Raw genomic sequence first — 27,196 nt, forward strand, 5'->3', positions numbered from 1 at the left:
GCAACTGTATTTCCTTTCGTTTAGCAAATGTGTAAACCCAGGCACGTAGCCAGGATTTCGTGAAGGGGGGGGTCCGTGACATGAAATACTGTGGTCATCACAAAAGGTGTTCGATCACTCTAAACTATTTTACTGGAACATATGTTGGTTCGTTTAGCCAGGATTTCGTAACGGCGGGGGGGGGGGGGATGGACATGAAATTCTGAAGGCCCAGGCGCTCGATCAATCTAAACTACTTTACTATCAACATATATTGGTTTGTTAGGACAATAAAATGAGGATATGTTGGCAAGTATTTTAATAACAAACTATGAAGAAATTTCGAGCAAAATAATAAAAAAAAGTATTGAAAAAGATTTTGCAATATTTACGTTCTTCTCCTGTTTATTCAAATATAACAATTTTCCTTTCGTTATGACCTCAATTATTATAAAAAGTACATACTGAATGCTGTCTTGTAAACTATCCTTTAATATAAATAAAATGAAGAGTTTGTTTGTGTGTTTGTCTGTCTGTCTGTCTGTCTGTCTGTGTGCTGCCTGGGGACCAGACGAGTGGACCGGGAGTTACCAAATTTTGGTCAGGGGTTGGCCCAGTCCCCAGATCAAGACGAAGCGTTTTTTTTTAAATTTCGAAACAGTGGGGTCTCAGGGGGGCGTTTACCGGAACCGGCTTGGGAACCAGACAAATTGATCTAGAGTTACCAAATTTTAGTCACGAATACCTTGGTCCAGGCTCCAGACCAGAGTTAAACGTTTCTGTCGAAATTCGAACCAGGGGTTCTCAGGGGGCGTTTACCGGGACATGTAAAAGTAGTAGAAAATGATCAATATTTATTTATTTATTTAACAATCACCAGACACAGCTCAGAGGCCATTTTACATTGGATATCCAACAACATTAACAATGGAAAGGATTTGGGAAGGTATCGGCCAGGGCCTGTTTAGTAGGTGCTATCCCGGCATTTGCCTGGTAGGACTGAGGGAAACCCTGGAAAACCTCAGTCAGAATGCTAGGCAGCGGGATTCGAAACCACGACCTCCCAAATGCGAAGCCAACGCTCTACCACTTGAGCTATTAGTGCCGAATTCATATTTTCGCGGTCGCTGAAATCAATGGTGAAACTCCAGTCGCATTAACTTCCAAATTCACGCTATTCGCCTCCGGACCGGGGGTCACCGGAAGGGGGTGAGATACTAAGACATATAAAATTAATCCAAAATGACCAATATTAGTGTCAAATCCATAGTTTTCGCGGTCGCTGAAATCAATGGTGACACTTCAATTAGCGATGACTTGCAAGTATACGGGACAGGAGCCAGCGGGGTGTCGATACCGAGGCATATAAAAAATATCCCAAAATGACCGATATTAGAATCAAATCCATAGTTTTCGCGGTCGCTGAGATCAATGGTGATACTCCCACAGGCGTTGACTTCCAAATACAGCCCCTGTGCGAAGCATATGTATATTCAACTAGTTTTACAACATATGCGTTCCTTTCTCTGTTGAATCAAATGCTAACAGAACTTTCTTTCAACATAATTTTTTTTGTTTTTATTATTCCGTCAACTACTGTCGGTTCCAAATGACAGGTTAAAGGAGCAACAGAAAATTGTCCTTGAAATAACATGTTTGATACTGCAAGGATGCGATGACGAAAAGTTATGATTAAAAATGCCCACGCTGTTACACAACGGCACTTATGCTTTCGAAAGATTGAAATCTCCCTGACTAATAGCAGGAATTCTGAGAATTCCATAACTTTTCTTGAAATTTAAACCTCGCTTACCTCACCACCATATTGCAAGTAATACAAATCTCCTCATAAGAAAAAGTAAACAAAAGCTTCCTGTAGTTTTCTTTTTAATTTTTAACGCTGATCCTTCTTTTTGTCATTTCATTTTGTTTTATCCTTCCTTAATTTTTTCATTTCTGGTCTCGAAGGGGGGGTCCGGACCCCCCGGACCCCCCCTTGGCTACGTGCCTGGTAGACCCATAGGAAAACGACCATTAGGAAGACCTAGGCGCAGATGGGAGGACAATATTAAGATGGATCTCGCAGAGATAGGAACACAAAGTAGAAACTGGATGCAATTAGCTAAGGATAGAAGTCAGTGGAGAGCTTTTGTGATCGCGGCACTGAACCTCCGGGTTCCATAGGCCATAGAGTTAGTTAGAGTTTGGTTAGTTAGTTAGTTAGCAAATGTGTTTATAAAATACAGTACTGTACTTCATTCAGTATTGTACAAGGTGGCCAGAAGTCCTTTTACACACAATCTAAATGTAACAATGTAAGATGTTAATATATATAAGATTTGGACCTCTCATCCTGACCGTTAATATGGCAACAGTGCTCCTCACGTAAATTGCCATGATGTGACTGCCCACAGAGGATAAAGTCTGTGCGTTGACCAGTTGGTAAACAACAGCGGGAGATTCCAGTGACTTCACTTTAGAGAAGCGCTTAGTGGCAAATGTGGGAGTCCATAAACGGAAAAACCCAATGAAAATATCCCTCAGGTGATGGATAGGTTTCGTGAACGGTTCGGTAAGGAGCCATCTCAAGGTCGTCAGATTCTGATTACGTGCGAGAAAAAAAGCTTTTCACCTGAGAAGTGTTTTAGATGCCCTTTCATTCTGGTCGTCCATCAACCTGAAAGAAAACGTGTGCCACGTTGGTGATTCAGTTATACGTTCATTCTGCAAGTTGACCAGAAAGCGTTCTGCAGAACTTGGAATTACAAGGAGCACAATGCAGCTCCACATGAAAATAGACTTAAGTCTGCATACGCATTCCGGCTAATGGCCATCAATGAACTAACCGACAATGACTTTATTCGCTGGCAGAAAGAGTGCAGGATCTTGTTGGAAGCCTTCTCTACCATTCTTGCTCGGAAGTGCGTTCCTTTCTCTGATGGATGTGCTATTTGTCGGAGTTCGCGAGGTAGGAATGTCATCATATAGACATAGGAAAACCCATATTTTTATCAAGGAATTGAGAGCAATCCACCGCACGTCACGATTGAGAAGGAATAAGTGAACAAAACTTCTTTAGTCCTCACTTCTTTGAGGGTGCTGTAACCCAGATTACTTATCTGGAGATGTTGAATGACCGGCTTCTTTCACAACTGCAGAATCTAGGTATCAACACAGTTGGTTACTAACACGATGGAACTCCTGCCCACTTTGAAAATGCTGTTCATGAACATCTGAACGCGCTGTTCACTGGCTGGTGAATAGATCCTTGGTCTCCAAACTCACCAGCCACTTATCTTTGACCACCTCGAAGTCCCGACTGTATGACACCAGACAATGCTCTGTGAGGTAGCGTCCAATCACACATCAGGAAAAAACGGTATGTGGATAATGATGTTCTGCGGGCAAGTGAGCTTGAAGCCTTTTAGTTTGTGACGTCGCAGCTACTAAAGGAGATGAGTAGAACATAGAGGCATATCGAGCTGTACATGGATAATGGAGGTGCACATACGGACATTTTGGACTCATAACTGTAAGTATTATTAATGTAGTAATGAAATAAGTGCAGGTCTAAGCCCCTCTCTAAAATCAATTTCTTTTTTCTTTTCTTTTTCTTTTTTTTTTTTTTTTTTTTTTTTTTGCAGCTTTGTGTTTTTTCTTTGATTCAATGCACATACACCCTACATAAGTGGGTGTTTGTGTGATAGTCTACTGCGATTTTTTTAATATACAGTATTTTGTTCAACTGGATGTCACTCAAGCAGCTTACAGTCGAATATCTTGATTTCGTAACGTAAATTTATTGAACTATAATGCTGTAAGGTTTTTTAGCCTCTGTAGATATGCTGTACAATTTAGGAATTACGAAATAGTGATTTACATTTTAACCAACTTTCTCGTTATCCAACCAGGGTCCGGTCTCGTGATGGTCGGTTAAACGAAAGTCTACTGAGTATATTGAGTACATATTCGATAATCATTGAAGAATAACTGTTTAGATAATATCCTCCGATAATTACTTGTTATCCAATGGAGAGTTCAGTGGTTACCAAGAGGAAATTTCAATATACATACTATTCCTTTTTATGGTTTATACATAAAATTTGCTATGTACAGACTTTCTATATTTAAAAAAAAAATCTGGTCATACACTTCGCTTTGAAATGTAATTTAATCTTTCATGTTAACGTCCGACGATTATATCTTTGAGTTAAAGAAGACGATGATCAGTAGCGCATTTAGGGGGGCTTCCGGGCATAAGCCCCCCCGAAATCTCACATACTAAAGTAAAGTATACGAAATATCTTGCATAATTTTCACATTTTCAGACAAAGCTCCCCCGAAAGTTAGCAAAGCCCTCCCCGAAACAAAATTGTAAGTACGCCACTGACGATGATTAAGGCAAGTGAATGATGATGGAACAATTGGTAGAATGAGAATGTAGGATAAAACAGAAGTACCCAAAAAAAACACGGATACGATGTTATGCATTACAAATTTACTTTTCCGGGGATCGAACCAGGAGCCCCATGCACCAGAGGTAAGCAAGCGCTCTACAACTGAGCAACCGTGGCCTCTACATTTCGCTTTTTTTTTAAGTTATTTTTGTTGCAACATTATAAGTAGATAATCTTACCTCTTTTGTTTAAGATATGCAGCCTAGTTTAATGATAGTAATAATACGCGTATTAATAATTCACATTTGCTTTATTTGATTCAATCTTAAGTATTAGCTGAGTGCTGGTGCTTTGTCATGCTCCTTGATAACTACAGGTAAGAGACCCTAAGATATTTAGAATTTTTTATGCATATCCAAATTCCAATGAATGCGGTTCAAAATTACATTATTATATAATACGTAAGAGTCCATAACCTCGAATTTCGTAAGGTTAGAGACATAACATTTGGTTTTTAGACATTTCATTTAAAATAACAAAATGCACATTTCAGCGTTGTTTTTATGTTTGAGCAAGAAGAGAAGAAAACGAAGTTAACAGGAAAGAGGGGTGTGATTTATTTTAGTAAGATGGCCATATCTAGGAATACCTTAAGGTAAGAGATATGGGCCTTTAGTGTTTGGGCCCTTTATTTAAAGTAAATAGATGTGTGTTTAATCGTTGGTTGATGTTTGTCCTAGAAGAAAAGAAAAGAAGTGAAAAGTAGACTGGGCGCGGTTATAATAAGATGCCCATCTTGGGATCTCTTAAGGTTAGAGATGAAATTTGGTGTTTGGACATTTCATCTAAACGCATAAAGGAATGCATAAACATAGAAGAAAGAACACAAAATGTTGTCCACAGTAACACACCTAAACGCATAAGGGAATACATAAACATAGAAGAAAGAACACAAAATATTGTCCACAGTAACACATCTAAATGCATAAAGGAATGCATGAACATAGAAGAAAGAACACAAAATATTGTCCACAGTAACACATCTAAATGCATAAAGGAATGCAAGAACATAGAAGAAAGAACACAAAATATTGTCCACAGTAACACATCTAAATTCATAAAGGAATGCATAAACATAGAAGAAAGAACACAAAGTATTGTCCACAGTAACACATCTAAATGCATAAAGGAATGTATAAAGATAGAAGAAAAAATATTGTCCCCAGTAACACATGTAAATAAAGGAATGCATAAACACTGAAGAAAGAACACAAAATATTGTCCACAGTAAACATCTTAACGCATAAATTAATGTATGAACATAGAAGAAAGAACACAAAATGTTATCCACAGTAACACATCTAAACACATAAAGGAATGCATAAACACGGAAGAAAGAAAGTAAAATATTGTCCACAGGAACACATTTAAGCGGATAAAGGAAAAAAAAGAACACAAAATATTGCCCACGTGGCGATATTTGTTAGCTTACAATAAATGTAAAATAGAATAATTTCCAAGATTTCTATTTTCTCTCGAATTATTCGAAAACTACACATGAGAATTTATCTTCAAGTATGGCATTTTGGTCAACTCTATGTCGTCTTTGAATTCATATACGTTATCTCAACTTTTCACAATATTATAATTTTTTTAGCTAACTAACTAACTAACTTACTACCTCTATGACCTATGGAACCCGGAGGTTCAATGCTGCTTTCACGAAAGCTCTCCTATGACTTCTGTTCTTAGTCAACTGGATCCAGTTTCTACTTTGTATTCCTATTTCTGTGAGATTCATATTAATATTGTCCTTCCACCTGCACCTAGGTCTTCCTAATAGTCGTTTTCCCATTTAATTTCCAGTTAAAACTTTTAAAGCGTTACTATTTTTTTTTCATTCTGGCTACATGACCTGCCCAGCTGAGCCTCCTAGACTTAATGTCCCTAACAATGCATGGTAAACGGTATATACTATGCAGTTCCTCGTTATGAAGTTTCCACCATATCCCACTCTCGTTCCTCTTGGGTCCGAATATTCGTCTGAGGATTTTATTCTCAAATACTTTCAGTCTACGTTCTTCCCTCACAGTAAGCGACAATGTTTCGCAACCATACAGCACAACAAGCATGATTAACTTATATATATATATATATATATATATATATATATATATATATATATATATATATATTGTAACGTATATTAGCGTTTCCGTCGAAGAAAAAAAAATTAAGATTTCTGATGGAATTATAATTGTATATTTGGATGTAAAGGTAGGAGTTAGGTAATACGGCTTCTACTCAATAGATGCCCTTCCACTTCACTTATGAGTGCTTGTCACGAGGAGTTCCCTCGAATCTCAAGAGATGGCAGCACTTGTGGCTGTAGCAGCTGGGTGGGTTTGCCCAGCAATTCGGTCACTTGAAGATTGGAAAGGGTAAGGGTTAGATTAAAACTCTTGGAAATTAGTTAAATTCATTTTTCGGTATGATATAACATTGAAATTCCCTTTCGAACATATTGTTTTGGAATTATGTGATAGTTGGCTTGATACTATATGAAAGATTGCTTCAATTAGTGTGTGAACAGAATATTATGAATATTAATGCATGTTTAAGAATTTTGTGTGTGTTTTCTTTGGTAAGTAGAGTGCTATTTTTCTACTAACGTGGAGTATTGGGTTTACTCTTAGTACTGTCCTGGGGAATAAGGTGAGGACGCATTATTTAACCTCTTTTGGCTGTAGAAGGAGATTCGAAATTTATTCGTCCTCGCGTTATTTGTCAGAGCAGTGCATGGGACTCCCAATCCTTGGGTTTGGATCCCATTATAATATATATTGGTTCGGATCGCGCATGCTGGGTTCGGATCCCATTAAGCACATTTATGCCAACTTTAAAAATATTGGGAGAATATTTAAGTAGGAATTTTCATGTGGGAACAAACGCGTAATACCCGAGTAGACGTATTACTGTTAATTCCTAACCTAACCAATAAATATTGTGAGTTTTGGGGAAAGAAAAGCAAAATTAATTATTCACGTGTATCCGGATTGTCACTGAGTGCCGGAAGGGTGGTAAACTTCAGTGAATTGAAAGAGTAAATGTATATACGGGTAAAATTGTATCTTTTGAAACTTTTTCACGTTGCTTTTGACTAATTAATGTTCAAAGAATTTGATATTTTCGTAACTTTGGATAAATTAAATGTTAATCGTTGAAATTGTCATTTGTTGGGAAGTTTTTGGAGTTATTTCAATATTTAATCGTTTTGCTACGGGGTTTAAAAATTTCTTGTTGTTGTTATACCTATATTCTGTTTATAATAAATTGGTCAAGTTGAATTTTGAGAGTTTACATATATCTCCTAGTCAAAACAGGCTTGATTGCTTCCAGGAAAAAAAAAACATATTATTTTTCAGTGCTTTTACTCTGCTATTGCCAAAACAAGAATCGGGGAATCTAACTCGACTAGTGTGCTTGTGTTTGATTTGTGTGCAGGTAAAGGAAGGAATTGTGTCTGTTAATTGGGCAAGGTTTGACTTTTACCTGTTGACAAATTGAACGCGGGACCACAGTTGTATGTGTGAGCATGCAACGTTACAACTTTCCAATCTTCAAGTGGTACTTGTTTTGGCTATATACTTGCTTAGATTAGAATTTAATGTTAGGAAATAAAGCGCAGAGTAATATTCAGGAGATATATGATAAGAAAATAAATTTGTGTGAAGAAATTTTGAGGGTGCACCTAGCACAAGTTGGCACGAGTTGTTGCGCATTTGCTTGTTGTTTGTAAAAGGAGAAGAATTTACGGATAATTTTGCATTCTGGCTACAGGAAAGATGGATAATAGGCAGAATTATGAAAATATAGATACTTTTGATCGTAGTAGTTCGAGTAGTGAAGAAGGATTTGTAGGTTATGTAGCTTTTGAAAATCCTTGCTTTCATAATGCAGAGTCAAATTTTGATAGTAACTTTGTTGACCCAAATCGTGGGAGGCCACGGATACGTTCTTCCTCTGTTCCAGGCTTAGATAGACGAAATGTACACAGACATAATATGCGTACTGAGCATTTGAATTTTGATTTTAATAAATTAGCAACCGAAGGGGTGTATAAATTGTTGTTAGCCGAGACTAATCAATTACCTTTAGTAGACGGTACAAATACAGAATTATCATTCCAATTCATTTTGAAACTAGACAAAATAGTGCGTAGTAAAGATTTACCGTGTGATGTTATTTTAATAGCTAGTTTAGCGCGGACAAAAGGGGAATTTAATTATCTTTTGCAGTCGATGATTGGTACAGGATCAGTTTGGGGAGACATTTGTAGACAACTTGTCATTAAATTCATCTCACCTTTGGCTAGAACACAGTTTATGCGTTTAGAGTTTTACCGTGTTATGAGGGAAAATCAAACCTTGTATGAATTTGTGGAGGAGAAATTAGCATTAATACATGTTTTGGATATGAACTTCGAAGAACCAGTGATTTGTAACTTAATTTGTAATATGGTTAGTCCAATGGTTCATAAATTTTTCAACTGTAGGGGAGTACCGATGACTTTTGAACAGCTTGAGGACGCAGCTTTACATTTTGATAATATGTATAGATATAGTAGCGATTATTACAAATTGAGAAATGCTGTCGGACCAGTAATGGGTAGTATAAATAAAAATCCCCATAAGGGAATAATAAATAAAACGGCTACTTGTAATGTAATTAGTCAACCTAGTGTAAATAATAAACCGGTAAATTTGGTAGAAGGTAGATGTTTAGACGGGAATCCTGAACAAAATCAAAATGTAATAGTTTCTGGTAGGAATACGAATACGTCATCAGGTAGTGAACAATTTCAAGGTAATACAGGTGCCATTAGGAAGAATATTGTGACTAGTTCTTCGGGTTCAAACAAACATTTTCGAAAAAGGAACAGTGCTTTGGGTAGAAATTCTGAACATACGTCATTGGTGAATGAATCTGGTTTCCAAAATATAAATTCTTCACAACCTAATAAACATAATAGAGATCTTCTGGTTGTGCCTGCATATATAAAAGGGAAATTAGTTAACACAATCCTCGATACAGGGAGCGAGTCCTGCTTTGTGAGTGAAGTATTCTTTAGAAATCTGCAAAAACAGTGTAAAATCAGAGAAGTAGATGTTAGTTTGCAAGTTGTAGGTCTTGGTGATCAACAAGTGACAGTTAAATCACGAGTTCGCTTATATTTTCGGATGGGTTTTCAACAGTTTACAGAAAACTTTTATATAGTTCCATCTACAGAGTTTGATCTCTTATTGGGAAATAGTTTCCATCGAAAATATCAAGCAGTGATAGATGTGTCAAACAGACTTTATAAAATCCAAGCTAGGAAGTTAATAATTCCTATAAATCCCCCATCTAACCTACAACAGTCTACTCCTCGGACAAACTTTTTATCTTCTAGGGATAGCGTGGTTCATCCCACTCCCGCATGCTCGAAGGGGGCTGAGGAGGCTGCTCGATTCCCTAGAACCTTACAAAATCAGACTTGCAGATCAGAACAGCAGGCGCTTGGAGAACAACAGTTGGCTGCCGAATTGGAAACCTATGTGGATCATGAGGTGCTTCAGGTTACTGATTCTGGGCAGAATGCAGCACCTTCAGAAGGTAATTATAAAGTTTCTTCGGAACTTTTAGTTCAAGATCCTGAATTACAAAATTATGTAAATAATTTAGTAACTTCCTTTTCAGATGTCATTTCGAATCGTTTAGGATGTGTGAAGGATTTCTATTATCAAATTGACTTAATTGATAAAACTCCAGTTAAGTTACAACCGTATAGTGTACCAAACTATAAACAAAAAGAATTAGATAATTTTATTCAAGATTTAGTAAAAGAGGGGGTGGTAGAAGAAATTAATGCTTCTCCATTTTCCAGTCCATGCTTTTTGGTCCAGAATAGGGACCACAGTAAGAGATTAGTCGTGGCTTACGGCTCTGTGAACAAAAAGATAATTACACGGAACTTTCCGTCACCCAATCTTGAAAATGTTATCTCTAGTATATCAAATAACCATATCTTTTCAAAGATTGACCTCAAGAAAAGTTTTTACCAGTGCTTGCTCACTGAGGATAGTAAACAGGTAACTGCCTTTGTAACTAAAAATAAGATGTATCAATTTCGGCGTTTGCCAATGGGGTTATCAACTTCACCTCATGTTTTGAGTTATTTGATGTCTAAAATATTAGATGGCTTAATTGGGGATAACTTAGAAATATTTTATGACGATGTGTTAATCTTTACACCTGATTTAGAGTCACATAAAAAACTGGTTGAGGAAGTTCTAAGTAGGTTCAGGGAAGCTGGGTTAACTGTATCACCTTCCAAAACTCTTTTGTTTCAAACCAGAATAAAATATCTAGGGTTTCAATTTGAACGTGGAACGATGACCATAGATGAGGACCGACTTGAAACCATTAAAAATTTACCGAAACCCAAGAATAGGAAAGGCTTGAATAGGGTGTGTGCATTTTTCCAATTCTTTTCAAAATTTGTACATAACTTTGCTGAACTCATTGCACCTTTACAGGAGATGCGTTCCGCAAAAGTTCCATTTAAATGGACTAAAGAACACGATGATGCTTTTCAAAAACTTAAAGATGCGTTTTGTGACGAGGTAATCCTTAAGGTCCCGGATATGAATTCAAGTTTTGTTATTCATTGTGATTCTTCTTTGAAAAACTACAGTGCGATATTGTCTCAGTATAATAAAGATGGCGAATTAATGCCAGTACATATGTTTTCAAAGGCCATACCACCATCAGATTGGAGAAAAAATGTGTACGAGTTGGAGGCGAAGGCTTTATCTTTGGCGTTAGAACGTTTCGAATATTATTTGCATAATTTCTTTGTAGTTTACACAGATTCGAAGGCTTTATCTTGGTTGTTACATAATCATAAACGGCAAAGGAAGTACGGTACTCTGATGGAGAAAATTTCCCAGTTTAAATTTAAAATTCTCCATATCAGGACGAGCTCTAACATTGCTGCAGATTTCCTCTCGCGAATAGGAAATCATGTAGAATTCTATACTAATGAACCTAATACAGCTGAGGTTATCAAAGATAATGGTAAAAATGTCAACTTGAGTTTTGTAAATTTTTGGAAATTGCCGTTGTTAAACGAACCTTTGAAAGAACATCAACAGTCAGATAAAGATCTTCAAGGAATTATAGGTAAATTAAAAAAGAAAGAAAGTGTAGACTCATATGTTTTGAGAGATGGTATCTTGTTAAAGAAAACGAAGAGCCAGATTGGGGATGGTTATAGAGTAGTAGTTCCACAAAGTTTAGTACCAACTATACTAGACTATTTCCATTCTCAGTTGATAAGTGGTGCTCATAGAGGGGTAAGAAAAACAACTGCTGCCATTGCTAGACGTATGACATGGCCGAATATGTTTAAAGATATCAATGAGTTTGTGAGATCTTGTTCAAAATGTCAAAGGATTCGTGATAGGAACACCTTGCCTCAGGGAAATTATTATACGAGACATGTAAAAGCTCCAAACAACACGTTTTTTATTGATATTGCCGGGAAATGGCCTAGTAGTCAGGGGTATGAATATGTATTAGTTGTAGTAGACGCCTGTAGTAAGTTTGTATTCTTAGAACCTTTAAGGAAACTCTCAAGTCAAGCTATTTGTAAGAAATTGATGGATATATTTTTAAGAACTGGATTTGTCTCTAAGGTGGTTCATGATTGCGCGACATATTTCGTATCACAGTACTTTACTCATTTCCTGTACAGCCTAGGGATACAGGACATAAAAACTTCGCCTTATAATCCATCTCCGAACATTTGTGAGAGAACGATACGTAGTTTGAAGGGAATTCTGAAGGCGTACATTGATAAGAATCAAAGGAATTGGGCCCAATTACTATCTAAAATTGTTTTCTCTATCAATGTGAGTCTTAATGAAACTACGGGTCTCTCTCCATGCGATATCTACTATGGAAGAACCATGTACAGCCCGCTTGATGTCAAGTGGCTAGTAGATTTGGGTATATTAGACGAAGAAGTCGATAAAAATACGAAATATGAAATCATAAAAAGGAATTTGGAGAACGCCTGGAAAAGATGTGAAAAGACCTACTCTAAGAGGCATTTGCCAGTTAACTTTAAAGTTGGTGACCAAGTCTTAACCAAAAGATTCAAGAAGGCATCATTAGAAAAGCATTTCAACCCTAAACTTGCTGAACTTTGGGAGGGTCCTTATTATGTAGTTGGTCAACCAACTATGAATACCTTATGGTTGGAGAAGGTGGACAACCCCCAGGTCAAAATAAAGAGACATGTTCAGCATTGTAAACGGTATATTCTGCCGAGAAATGCACAACCCGTGAACCAGGTTGGAGATTAAAAGGTTTAGGTGTAAGAGAAAAAAAAAAATTTTGTAAGGAAGATCATTTTATCATGTGTTTGTATATATCTATATTTGTGACATGTTTGTGTGAATTGTTTGTGTCGCTTAATTTTTGTATCCTGCAGGAGCTGTCCGTGGTTTTGGTCCTAATGTCTTTTGTGGTTATGTCAGAATGAATGAGGGAAGACGATCTTCCAGTATATACCCGAATATGGATACTCATTTGTACGCGGATCTATCTTACCATTGTAATAAAGCACGTCCTCAAAGTATAGATGGATGGAGACTGTAAGTTGTAAAATTTTTGTCTATAAGCATGCAATGCATGGAATTTGTAATTAGAACTAAGATCAAGATTCTTCTCCTTAAACGCATATACTTTTGATGGATGTAATTAAAAATTTTTGGGCAGACGGATCTATATGTAACGTATATTAGCGTTTCCGTCGAAGAAAAAAAAATTAAGATTTCTGATGGAATTATAATTGTATATTTGGATGTAAAGGTAGGAGTTAGGTAATACGGCTTCTACTCAATAGATGCCCTTCCACTTCACTTATGAGTGCTTGTCACGAGGAGTTCCCTCGAATCTCAAGAGATGGCAGCACTTGTGGCTGTAGCAGCTGGGTGGGTTTGCCCAGCAATTCGGTCACTTGAAGATTGGAAAGGGTAAGGGTTAGATTAAAACTCTTGGAAATTAGTTAAATTCATTTTTCGGTATGATATAACATTGAAATTCCCTTTCGAACATATGGTTTTGGAATTATGTGATAGTTGGCTTGATACTATATGAAAGATTGCTTCAATTAGTGTGTGAACAGAATATTATGAATATTAATGCATGTTTAAGAATTTTGTGTGTGTTTTCTTTGGTAAGTAGAGTGCTATTTTTCTACTAACGTGGAGTATTGGGTTTACTCTTAGTACTGTCCTGGGGAATAAGGTGAGGACGCATTATTTAACCTCTTTTGGCTGTAGAAGGAGATTCGAAATTTATTCGTCCTCGCGTTATTTGTCAGAGCAGTGCATGGGACTCCCAATCCTTGGGTTTGGATCCCATTATAATATATATTGGTTCGGATCGCGCATGCTGGGTTCGGATCCCATTAAGCACATTTATGCCAACTTTAAAAATATTGGGAGAATATTTAAGTAGGAATTTTCATGTGGGAACAAACGCGTAATACCCGAGTAGACGTATTACTGTTAATTCCTAACCTAACCAATAAATATTGTGAGTTTTGGGGAAAGAAAAGCAAAATTAATTATTCACGTGTATCCGGATTGTCACTGAGTGCCGGAAGGGTGGTAAACTTCAGTGAATTGAAAGAGTAAATGTATATACGGGTAAAATTGTATCTTTTGAAACTTTTTCACGTTGCTTTTGACTAATTAATGTTCAAAGAATTTGATATTTTCGTAACTTTGGATAAATTAAATGTTAATCGTTGAAATTGTCATTTGTTGGGAAGTTTTTGGAGTTATTTCAATATTTAATCGTTTTGCTACGGGGTTTAAAAATTTCTTGTTGTTGTTATACCTATATTCTGTTTATAATAAATTGGTCAAGTTGAATTTTGAGAGTTTACATATATCTCCTAGTCAAAACAGGCTTGATTGCTTCCAGGAAAAAAAAAACATATTATTTTTCAGTGCTTTTACTCTGCTATTGCCAAAACAAGAATCGGGGAATCTAACTCGACTAGTGTGCTTGTGTTTGATTTGTGTGCAGGTAAAGGAAGGAATTGTGTCTGTTAATTGGGCAAGGTTTGACTTTTACCTGTTGACAAATTGAACGCGGGACCACAGTTGTATGTGTGAGCATGCAACGTTACAATATATATATATATATATATATATATAATTTAAGCTTCAAATTCTTTGACATAATTCGCGATGACATAGACTTTTAAACTGGATAAATTTCCTATGCTGAAGTATGCTTTCAGTCGACATTTACTTATTTATGTTAGATACATGTCATTAATCATACTGTGTTATGTTGTTTCAATAGCGTTATAAAAGAAAAAACATGAAAGTATATTTCAGTATGAGTTTCATCCTAATAATATCGTTGTTATCGTACAGTACCAATATATAGATTTACGAACAATTCGTGTTAGACGATCTTCTCGAAAACGAGGCATGGGTTTTTTTATATTTGTCATTCAGTTCGATGGGATCTGTCGAGTATTGACTGACAAATGTCTCAAATTCACACAAGTTTCCCTCGTTATGCACTAATAGCATTGAGGTATTTGTGCAAAACAAAATTGTATTCTATAACTCCTTCCATCACTTGGTGTATATATAAATTTCAGTAGTGGTGTAAGTAATTTGCAATTGTCAAATGGGATATAAGTTGTTTTAAAATCGTATTTATCTCCATAGTTACGCATACAAGATCAAGCTATTTTGTCAGTAGCTGAAACTATTGAAATGTCAAATATTTATATGCATCTGTACAAGAACTTTTTTCTTCCCTTACATACTGTATAGAAAAAAAAATATATCTAAATATATTGAGGACGTGTTGTATATACTGGAGGGTACTGCAGGGAAATAGAGGTAGTGTGTCTGTCTCTAGCTAAACTGGAGGGAGTATTGATCGCGCGACTCGCTGCTGGTTTGCTTGCTGGAAAAGGCGTGGTCCATAAGAACGGAGAAAATCACACGTCACAGATGCTGCTAAGGAAAAGAACTTCTGTACCTTTCTTTTGTTTTCTTTTCCTTTCGTTCCTCACTCTATGATGTTTCCTGTCCCTTCTTCCTCTCTTCTTCCGTTCGTCTAGTTAGTGCTTTTTTTTTTTGTACATTTTCTTTTGACAGGTTAAAAGTACATATTTTGCCTTTAAACACAAGAAATCCATTGGGAGTTTAGGGATGAATATGACCTGAAAAATGTACCAAAGTGTGTCTTCTTCTTTATAAAGAGATATATTGTACATTATATATATATATATATATATATATATATATATATATATATATATATATATATATATATATATATATAAACGAAAATTTTCTACCTTTATAAAAACTTTTTTTTCTTTTTTGCCATTTGTATCCATGTAACATATTAACCAACAAACAACGAACCATGACACATATTTATTTGCTTTCACCGCGTGCATGTGAAAGTCACATACACAAAATAAAAATTTAAAAAAATAATTGAAAATGCCATGAAATAGATGTATTATTATTACTATCCAGTTTTTTTACGAAATAATATATCTGTTGAAGTGTATATGCTCACAAATTCGGGCTAAATATTCTTAGCGGTACACGGAATAACATATATTAATATGAGCCATAGTCTTAGCAATAGGCCCGATCGAACAGAACAAAATTATATGAGTCATCAGTATCGTTTCAGAATTTGTTTTAGGGGACACGGTGGTTCGGTGGGTAGAGTGTTTATTTCTGGTACGTGGAGTCCATGGTTCGATCTCCGGCTAAGTAAGTCTGTGGCTGGCAACATTGCGCCTGTGGATTTTCTCGGGATACTCCAGTTTCCTCCCGCATTGTCATTCCACCAATTCTTCCAGCGTCATTCACCTGCCTTAGTCTTTAAACGCCGAAGGACGCAAATGCTGCGTCAACGCTTTAAACCTTAATAGGCCAGTCCCTAATTAAGCTATAAAGAGAATTCTGGTATTAATGTCTTTCTGAAGAATGAAGCTTGCCACCGATATGCATTTTATGCATGTGGGCGGTACCACGGCTGAGAGGGGAGAGAACAGTTCGTGTTTTTCTGATTCTTTGCATTATTTTTTTGAGGGGGCCTCCCTCCCTTGGAGGTGCAGTCATAAAAATCGGTATGTGAAGTAATGAAGTAGTCCACTACACTCTAATACTCTGCAAAAGTACTTGTTGCTTATATGGGGGGAGTAGAGGAGGGGCAAAGTTGCCAATTTTTTGAGTCTCAGTTTTTTTGACGTAAAATACATTTATTTTCTGGACGGTTCCATATAAGACAAGACATCTTTTCACTGAATTGGTCTAGAAGCCTGTTACTTTGTTAGACTTTGTGTTCTATCAATCATGACTCCGTGATAATTAGGGAGGTCACCAGGCCCGACAACGTGAAGGTCTGCAACAGCCCTTCGAAAATGATATACAGGGCGTTTTATAGGAATTTTATTCTGAATTTTTATCTCACTTTGTATTGCAGCAATGGCTACCGTACCATTTTTTTTACATTATTGACATAAGTGTATTGCCTACACATTAGCTTCATTTTTACAGCGTACAGTGACTGCAAGGGTTGCCAGGCTCCTCCCCCCAAAAAAGTTCTATTTCATCATATCTTCAGGATTTTTCTTCTAAGAATAGGGCAGGAATTTCACAAGTTTTGTCTCATTGGAATCAGTGTCTCATAAGCTTTATAAAGAGGTATGAATCATTACCCCGTGATAATTAGGGACTTTCCAGGGCCCCCAACGCGAGAGTCTACGATTTCGATTAAATCCCTGCCCGGTGTATAAAGATTAGTCATCTGTCTCCTATAGTCTAAAGCGCATAATTGTAGGACATTAAACTGACAGATTTAAGAATTTGCTTTGGAGAAGGTTCAAGGTTCCCAACCGACAACAGTTTCCCATTTTTTATTAGTATATTAGTATACAATTGGTTAAAATATTCGTATTTCTGAAACTCAGGGATGAAATTTCCCCTGTTCTCCTCAAATGATGCTCCTGATATGGGTGTCTGTAAATTCTTATGCATAGTTTTTGAGAAAAAATTGTAAACAAAAAAAAAAAAAACAATTGATCTTGCACGATGATTACAGAGCTGCCTGTTAAGATGAAAGTGTGAAGATTTTCATTATGACGTCAGCAAGATAATCAATACCGTGCCGTAGGGGGTACGAGCGGTGCGCCGAGCGCCGAAGTAAAGGGGCGCAAAATTTGGGACAGGAAAAAGGAAAAAAGAGAGGAAACATTACTTGGAATAAATGTATGGGGACGCCATGCTATACTCTCGTCCCGGGCGCTGATTTACCACGGCACGGCACTGAAGATGGCATTATACAGTCTGGTTAATTTAATTACATCTCAAATTGTGATTAATTCTTAAAACTTTAAATTTTTGTTTTACCTATAATATTGTCGAAGTATAGATCTAGGCCATACGTACATCATTTGCTATGTTACATTGGGTTAAATAAAATGAAGTACCAAAGGATAAACTCTTATGCATATTTTTGGAGAAAATCGTGGAAATACTAATTTTTATAGCGCTAAAGAGTATGCCATTCGTTGCGAACAAAAATTGGAAATTTTTATGCTGCTGGAGAAAGTTGCTTATTTATTTATTTATTTATTTATTTTCAGCATATATAAAAAATACACTGTTAACCTATACAGGGTGTAACATAAAGGTACGGTAAAATTTCAGGGGTGGATTCCTCATGAGTAAACAAGCAAAAAAGTTCATATGACCATACGTCAGGAAATGCATCTTTACAGAGTTACGGCCATTGAGCAGTATGATGCTGTGAAATACACTCATTCTGGTCGCCCCTTGATGTGACTCAATTTAAACTTCAATAGTTCACACTCTAATTAAGCTAGAAAGTTAATTTTGGTATCAATGTATTCCTGAACGATGAAGCTTTCGACTGATATGCATTTCATGTATGCTTGAGGGAACACGGCAGAAGAGGGAGGGAAACTACCTGTTTTTTGTATTTTGCATCACGTAATTACCCTCCCCTGTCTGCCGTAGTACTCTCCACATACATGAAATATATATCAGTCGAAAGTATCATCCTTCAGGAATACATTGATACCAAAATTATCTTTCTAGCTTAATTAAGGGATGAGCTATTGAGGTTTAAATTGAGTCACATCAAGGGGCGACCAGAATGTAACTATTTCACAGCATCAGACGGCTCAATGGCCGTAACTCTGTAATGATGCATTTCCTGACATATGGTCGTATGAACTTTTTTGCTTGTCTACCCATAAGGAATCCACCCCTGAAATTGTGCCGCACCTTTTCGTTACACCCTGTATATTGTATCTACTATTGTTTTTCTTCTTCCGAAGGTGACTCACGTAGTTCTAGCCATGACACAGACGCCCCTAACAGTGACATACATACTCCTAATAGTGACACATACTTTCCATACGTTGACATATTCCTAACAGTGAATGACATGCTCCTAACAGTGACACATATGCTCCTAACAGTGACAAAATGCACCTAACAATGATGTACATACTCTCAAGAGTGATACGAATGCTCCTAACAGTGACACACATACTCCTTACAGTGACACATATGCTTCTAACGTTGACATACTCCTAACAATGATTCACTTGATCCTAACAGTGGCACATTTACTCCTAACATTAACATGTTCCTAACAGTGATTGACAAGCTCCTAACAGTGAGAAAATTCTCCTAACAGTTACAGACATACTTTTAACAGTGACATACTTTTAATGTTGATAGACTGAAAGTATTTGAGAACAGGATCCTGAGAAGAATATTCGGACCCAAGAGGAACGAGAATGGGGAATGGCGGAAACTTCATAACGAGGAACTACATAGTTTATACGGTTTACCCAACATTGTTAGGGTCATCAAGTCTAGGAGGCTTAGGTGGGCAGGTCATGTAGCTACAATGGAAGAAAGTAGAAGCGCTTTCAAAGTCTTGACTGGTAGACCCATAGGAAAACGACCATTAGGAAGACCTAGGCGCAGATGGGAGGATAATATCAAGATGGATCTCGCAGAGATAGGAATACAAAGTAGAAACTGGATGCAATTAGCTAAGGATAGAAGTCAGTGGAGAGCTTTTGTGAATGCGGCATTGAACCTCCGGGTTCCATAGGCCATAGAGTTAGTTAGTTAGTTAGTTAGTTATACTTCTAACAGTGATTCACATGCTTCTAACAGTGACACAAATACTCGTGACAAGGATGCACAATGCACATACGCCTAACAGTGACACAAATACTCTTAACAGTGACATATATGCTCCTAACAGTGATGCATGTACCCATAACAGTGACACATTTACTCCTAACATTGGCATATTCATAATAGTCATACATACTCTCTAACAGTGACATACATATACTCCTAACAGTGACAAATATATTCCTATCGTTGACATACTTCTAACAGTGATTCACATGATCCTATCAATGACACATATACTCTTAGCAGTGACACACATGATCCGAACAGTGATGTACATACTTCAAATAGTTACACAAATGCTTCTAATAGTGACATACATGTTCCTAACAGTGAAACACATACTCCTAACAGTGACATATATACTCGAAACAGTGACACAAAAGCTCCTAACAGCGATGCACATGCTCCTGAGAGTGACACATATTTCTACGAGAGACATAACAGTGGCACACATGCTCCTAACAGTGACACATATACTGCTAACAGTGATGAACACTTCAAGAATTAGCATGCTCACAAATTTTTAATATTAAAAGTAATAACATTATATCTGTGGCGTAGGAAACGATGGAGAAGATAATAATTTAGTGAAGGCATAAGTTAACGTATTGACGTACTACAATTTCATCTGAAAGCATGAAAATTTTTAGGTTTCGATAAGAATGATTTTGTAATCCAGTCTAATTTAGCCTAAGTAAAGATTGATTTATCTTCCAGTATGAAAAGGAAGTGACATCTAGATTTGATAGCTATTTTGTACGTATAAATTCTATGCTTACATGGATTTGTAAGATGTACGAATTATGAAACAAAACATGCAGATTTCTTCGAGTAATGCCATAAATTGCCACGCCTCTCCTTCAAGTTTTTCGTAACTGGTCTTGATTCTGCACTTACTTTTCGCTTGTACTGTATATACATTACATTTTTCACAGAGGAATATAATTTGTGTATTTCGCTTGTTATCAGTAGAAAATAATGCATTATGATTCTCAACGTGGGGCACAAGTCTCACTGAGGGGGATATTTTATTTTTAAGGGAAAAACTTGAGAATTTAGGTAAGTTCAAAAATTTACAAAATAATGAAAACAAAGATATTTACTGTTAAAACTCATAGAAAAAAATTAACAAATATATATTTATTTTATACAGATACATTTATATTTAGTGTATTTATACACAAACGTAAAAGGTGAGAATCTCCTTAGCTTTGACTTAACAACCAGGTTGGGTTTTTATACTTAGAAATAGATTTTACTATTAAAATAATATAAATTATTACAATGAATATAAACTTTTTTGTGATGTAACAAAATATTAAATAAATTATTTTAAATTAGAGATACCCAATTCAAATATAAAATTATAAACAAAAGGGGTTAATTGTTACCGCTTCTATACGTACCCAATGACCAATGTAGTAATATTTCAATTGGTTTATAAAAATACATTTCGTTTCAAACATGCATAGATTTTCGAAACAATTCAATTTTGTTTATTTTTGCTCTAAGTCTCTCTGTTTTTCTTTTGTTTCTAGTTATTTTTTGTTTTGTGTTTTGTCGTTTTCTTTATAGTCTCTTATTTTTCCCATATTTCTCTAGATCTAAAGACCAAGGTGGCACATAGCTTAAAAAAAAACCTACTGATCTAGGGAAATATTTGTTTATTGAGTTGGCATCGTTCGTACCCAAGTTTTTCCAATAGCCATGTTACCATTACCAAATACGAAGAAGGATTTAAAAAAAACTAATGTTATAAGGCCGATGTTTCTGGAGTTTCGTGTTTTGCAAAGGAATGAGGAGTGCGTGGTGATTTTAGTACGTGGAGTTGGCAACTGTGCAGAGTTTCAGCCACCTGCCACCTATGGCGCTAGTTTATGTAAACACAAATGGCGACTCGTTTGGAAAACTGATCTCGCTAAAAAGTTCGCACAGTTATTCGTTTTCTATAGGCAAAACGTGTAACAGCGGTGAAATTCCCCAATAGCTGGTAGAGATTTACTGAGAGGCCGTAATGTGTCGTCAGCATGTCGCAGAGTGATGTCAAAATTTTGCGGCTGGCCCACAATACAGCCCAGAAGAGCACCACGCTGGGACATCATCGACCAGCCTCTCTACAGGCCACACCTCGCTCCAAACGACTTTCACCTATTCCCGCACTTGAAGGAGCACCTAGAAGATCGTCGCTTCGCTTCAGACGAGAAGGTGAAACACTTCGTGACAACGTGGCTGAACATGCAAGGACAGGATTTTGACGAGGACGGAATCTTCAAACTTATCCCATGATGCGATAAGGGCTTCAACCTATATAAAGACTATCGAAAAAATAAACTAATGTAGTACTGTCTTTTGGTTGTATTGGTTTTATGAAATAGTATATACACGTTTCACTGCAGGCTTTGTAACCTTACTTTCCGATTACTTCTCGTGGAAATGTTAGGTATTTTATTCTAGTAACGCTGTCCTATAAGAGAATTTGATGACCAAGATTACCAAAGCAACATTCAAATATGCTTTTAGATTAGACCCAAAGCAAAATATCCATTGAGAAATCTACTTTATATTATGTTTCACATTATGAAACTATCATAGAGTTGCAAATGAATATCGAAATCGGAAGGTATAGACCCCCATCGGTTTCAATAGAAGGATAGAGTAAGAGACGATACATATAGTATTGGGACACTAAATCCATATCTACGTACACAAGTTTCGCTAATCTTATTAGTGGCATCTCCCGATTATATTTATCCACAAGGATAGTCAAGAACGTGCATATCACCTGTTCTGGGAATCGAGAGGGGCAACACCGGAGAGGGGCGTTGCTCCAAGTTACTTATTCTATTAAGTTTTTCATTTTCAAATATTGTGCATAAATATTTTTTTCCTTCTTTGCAAAGCCGGGCACTTCTCCTAGTATTCTCTATGATTTAATCTTACTGATGAGCTAGAAAAGTATGCCTTCTTCCACTTAGAATTCTTGAATACACTATTGCAAATCTCGATCAATATTCAAATGTCATTTCTAGCTGGGGCGCCAGTGTTTGTGTTTACTGTAGATCGTGGCCGAGATTCCATTTAACTCCCAAGTCGCTGTGCAGTTATTATTTTCAAAAAATACATTCAAAAGGTGTCACAATTGTTACTTTTTTCTCAGCTCCTATCACTCGCGGAAGGTTATCTGCTAGTGGATCAGAAGAAAAATGTGTAAAAAAGGCGACTAATAGTAAAATTGTAGAAGGGTATAGATTGATGGAACGTAACTCAGAAAGAACATAAAGGCAAGCTTACTGGAGAAGAGAACTTTTCTACCAATAGAAATCTACCAATTGTCCAGTATCAGTACCCAAGTGTTTAGGACAAGCCCACCTCTGCCCAATCTTAATAGAAGTGTCAGAAATAAAGGTGGGCTTTATCCAAATCTTCCCTCAACCTCACTAGCCCTGACTCTCACGACCCCTTGTCATCCTTCATCCTCACTCGCCCTCCAATTTATGGCCCCTCAGTACCCATCAACCTCACGCCAATACACCCTCAATATCACTCCCTCAGTCTCATACGTTGAGTTTAAAGATGGATAAAGTTGTGAGTTAACCTCATGAGCGTATCCACCTACAGCCAGGAAGCATCTCAACGCCAACAAGTACCAAACCCCGTGGTTTGGCCACCACCCAGCAGATTACAACTTCCTCCTAAAACAAGAAAAGAATTCGCTCCCTCATGTCACGGCAGATGAAACACGTGCATTACCTGACATAATAGGGTACATTGAATTCCCTCACTTAGGAGTAGAAACAATCTTTCCTCTCGACAGTCTTAATAAGACTGCATTATTAACTACTAAGACGGTTGACTAAACCGTTGACCCTCAGGCTGAGATCAGCAAGTGTGCCAATTTTTAAGTTTACAGCTCAAATTTTCCGAAAGTTGTTTAGTTTTGAGCACTTTCTTGCGTTTTAATCCCATTATGTGGTGCAAGATTTATCTTCTTTACAGAATTTCTATACTTTGTGTATAATCTTTCAGTATCGATTCGAATAATAATTGTTTTGTGTACCAATTATTCTGGAGTTTTAAGTTTTCTCTTCAAATCTCAATTACTAATGCTTCAACAATCCTTTTTATAATGCATGAAACGAAGTCAATCAGTGAGTGATGCTAATTTCTAAATAGTACATAGTAAAGCTAATAGATGTCTCCACCTGCATTACCTGTCTGTCTGATACCAATAGATGTCGCTAGTGTGCAGGCAATTCGCAGATTTAAACTATTGTGACGTTCTAATTGCAACTTAAACTGCATATTTTTTTCACGCTCTTTCCTAGTCAACTAGGGTCACTAGGGTTTTCAGTTGGTCACAAGGAAGCAGTCAAGATCAGATTTACATCAAAGTTGGATTACCCGAGTGTGACGTATTATTAAAGGGGTCAAGGTGGAACAAAATGAGCCCTGCAGGACTTCTAATCCTTTTCGCTCGCTAACGCTCGCTCAGCTGTTTCGTAACTAAACCACTTTTTTTATCAATAAAGTTGTATGTGCAAAGTATTTCCCCCTTCTGGTGCCCCCGCCGCCGTGTCCCCCCTCTAACTCTCCACTAACCCCTACAACCCCTCGCTTCACGAGAACCCAACTTCTTACTCTCCTGTTATTTTATAACGTCGTTGTGTATAAGAGCTATCAGAAATCTCTAGGCAGAAGGTAGGAAAGACACATTTTATACATTATATATTACGTACAAGGGGAAATGAGTATAATTTTCATCTTATTTTAATGAAAAGAAAGTGTTATGAATTTAAAAAAAAAAATAAGAAAAAACTTTTCTTCGGGCGGGTTTGAACCCACGCCAAAAGAGATCTTCATCATTAAGTCACACGCTAACACACTCGGTTACAAGATCGGACAACGATTAGCGTTTGCTTTGTGCTAAATGTATGTTACGTGGCAAGAAACGGATAACTCCAACTAATCAGAACCGCGTATTTAGTTCCTATGGCTAGGATTAAGTGTCATTAAGAAATATGCTCTTAAACTGTATTATTTCCATTTAATTATTGGAAAATGAAAAATGATTATTCTGAACACGAACATGGTTTGCTATTTATTATTAGGACAAAGATTTACAGATTTTAAGAAGGATGATTTTAACCTATAATATACAGAGGGCCGAAGGGTACGGCACAAAATTTAGTCATACATAACAACCAACCAAACGAGAAGTGGCTTGTGTCTATTGACTTTTACTGCTCTCTTATTCTGACAACCTTGTAAACAGTGGTGGATCTAGCCCCCTTCCCCACTTTTTGGGGTGACACAAATATTTGAAGCTATTGTTTACATTTTTTGAAAGCTTATAGTAAGAGTTGCTTTTTATGATTTATTGAAAAATTTTTGAAATATTAGATATTGTTTAAGTTGCATTTTTTCTTATATGTAAAGTGCGGTATACTTGAGGTCCACAATATCAACATCCGATCTAGCAATAATATCCATAGGGAGAGAGTTAAGTTGGAATCTTCTGCATGACCGACCAAAAACTGTAAACTCATGATAACTATACCTATCACAATCTGGGTTCTGGCTGCTCCCGCTAGTTTTTATTTCCTAGATCCGCCACTGCCTGTAAAGTACGCAGAAATGCACTTATGTCCCCCTCCTGTAGCCTCTTTAACCAATAACACCACGTAAACACAACAGCAGTACAGCAGTACTCTCTACAACACAAATGCAGTAACTCATCAAATACGTAGTACCTTCCCGGTATTCGCCAAGTCCTCGAAATAGCACAATCAGAACGGCCAGATGTGGAGTTTCAACCCGCAACCTGTCGGTTATGAAGCCAATTCGCTTAAAACGTGACTACGAAGCAGAAATTGTTATCAGTACTCCTCAATCTTATTCGCCCTCACCCTCACGGTCCCTCAGCTACCCTCAAACTTATTCTTCCTCATCCTTATAGCCTATCATCATTTTTGAACCTCACTGTCCCTCAACACTTCTCACCCTCATTTGTCATCACTCACACGGACCCTGATAATTCTTCAACCTCATTCGCCCTCAAGGCCCTAATAATCTATGATATTTTTTAAGGATCAAAGATTGGATCCCAGAAACTAAATTTTCGGAAGAGATCATAATGTCAGTGAATTTTCTAGGAATTCCCCTCGTCTTCCTCATTCTCTTACTTTCACTACATAATTATCGTTTATCTTCTTATGTCTATAGAGGACAAGGATGTAAAAGAAAAATTAGTACGCTTTTGCACATAACTCGTGCATTAATAAGAATTTTCCATATACGTACTGAATAAATTAACCATTGCGACACATTAGATAATTAACTGTTAAATAGTAATTACCACACCAAACAATAGTAACTGTTCTTTAAAAACGATAGTCTTAACCGAACACCACCCGTTTCGCAGGAAATGTCTAATTACTTTTGGACTTAAACAGTGTAAACACAATAGTATCAAAAAATACTACACCTTTAAAAATACCTCCTCATGTTCACTCAAGGAACTTGAATTAGTATGTAAATTATCATAATAAAAATTCTCCTATACTATTTCATAACTTTCTCTCTGCACAATTAACCATGAATATTTAGCTTAAACATGATCAAACGCACGTTGATTTCAACGGCAATTCGATCAAAATGAATACAATGCTGACCATGGTTTCTTTATTACACATCAGAACGTGAATTTCATTATATTAATTCAGTATTTATTTATTTAGATTTTGTCCATGACTGTACCATTTAAACAAGGAGGTGATGATGTAATAAACCAGTGATTCTCAACTTTTTTGATTGACGGCATACTTCACTGAACTTCTAGGACACACTTGTTTGATATTTTATTGTATATAATAATAATGCTATCTATTATAATAGTGAAACCTATTAATTTTTATAATGACTCTACATAGCACTGAGCATAATTGCTACCGCTGAAGGTGTTGATTGGTGTAGTCTGTCTCGATTTTAATTAATTATTATTAAGTTCCTTATGATTTTTAAATACTAAAATTTCGCGACACACCATAGGGGCTGCGTGACATATCAGTGTGTTTCGTCACATCGGTTGAGAACCGCTGCAATAAATATTGACAATAAAATGAATTGTGAAAGTTCCACCCATAACACTCATGTTCAGAGCTCGCACACTCACAATCCATTCTGCAAATTCGGGATTTCACACTGAAACTTAGGAAAATGAAATGTAAACGAAATATTACGTTTAATTAGAACCAAATTGCCATTAATCCAAAATAACTCAGGTTATAGAATCTCAAAAATAAAATCCGAGTAGAATTTGTCCACGAACTTTTACATCAAGAATGGCCTGAAACAAGGAGATGCGTTGTCGCCATTATTATCCAACTTTGTTTTGGAGTACGCTATAAAGGAATACCAGAGCTTAGAGATGAATGGTATTCATACCAGGTTATGTCGTATGCTGAT

The 27,196-nt window shown here is 36.7% G+C and overlaps 2 protein-coding genes across 2 annotated transcripts in view; one reads left to right on the forward strand and one right to left on the reverse strand.

The window, feature by feature from the left end:
- Positions 1 to 27,196, reverse strand: part of sif (guanine nucleotide exchange factor still life) — a 1,225,751-nt gene that overhangs the window by 1,143,567 nt on the left and 54,988 nt on the right. The window lies entirely within an intron of this gene.
- Positions 7,108 to 13,752, forward strand: LOC145686658 (uncharacterized). Its single transcript, XM_081760148.1, has 2 exons — positions 7,108 to 10,031; positions 12,916 to 13,752. Exons 1-2 carry the CDS (start codon positions 8,222 to 8,224, stop codon positions 13,080 to 13,082), a joined length of 1,977 nt encoding a protein of 658 aa, XP_081616274.1. The 5' UTR covers positions 7,108 to 8,221; the 3' UTR covers positions 13,083 to 13,752.

This window comes from Thermobia domestica, chromosome 5, assembly GCF_964235325.1.
Source record: "Thermobia domestica chromosome 5, izTheDome1.hap1.1, whole genome shotgun sequence".
NCBI lineage: Eukaryota > Metazoa > Arthropoda > Insecta > Zygentoma > Lepismatidae > Thermobia > Thermobia domestica.

What these genes read in the sequence shown, in the direction of transcription:
- LOC145686658 (XM_081760148.1), top strand. Translation starts at nt 8,222, where the DNA reads ATGGATAATAGGCAGAATTATGAAAATATAGATACTTTTGATCGTAGT. An exon ending in GAATGCAGCACCTTCAGAAG is followed by an intron (nt 10,032 to 12,915) that starts GTAATTATAAAG and finishes TGTATCCTGCAG; the next exon opens with GAGCTGTCCGTGGTTTTGGT.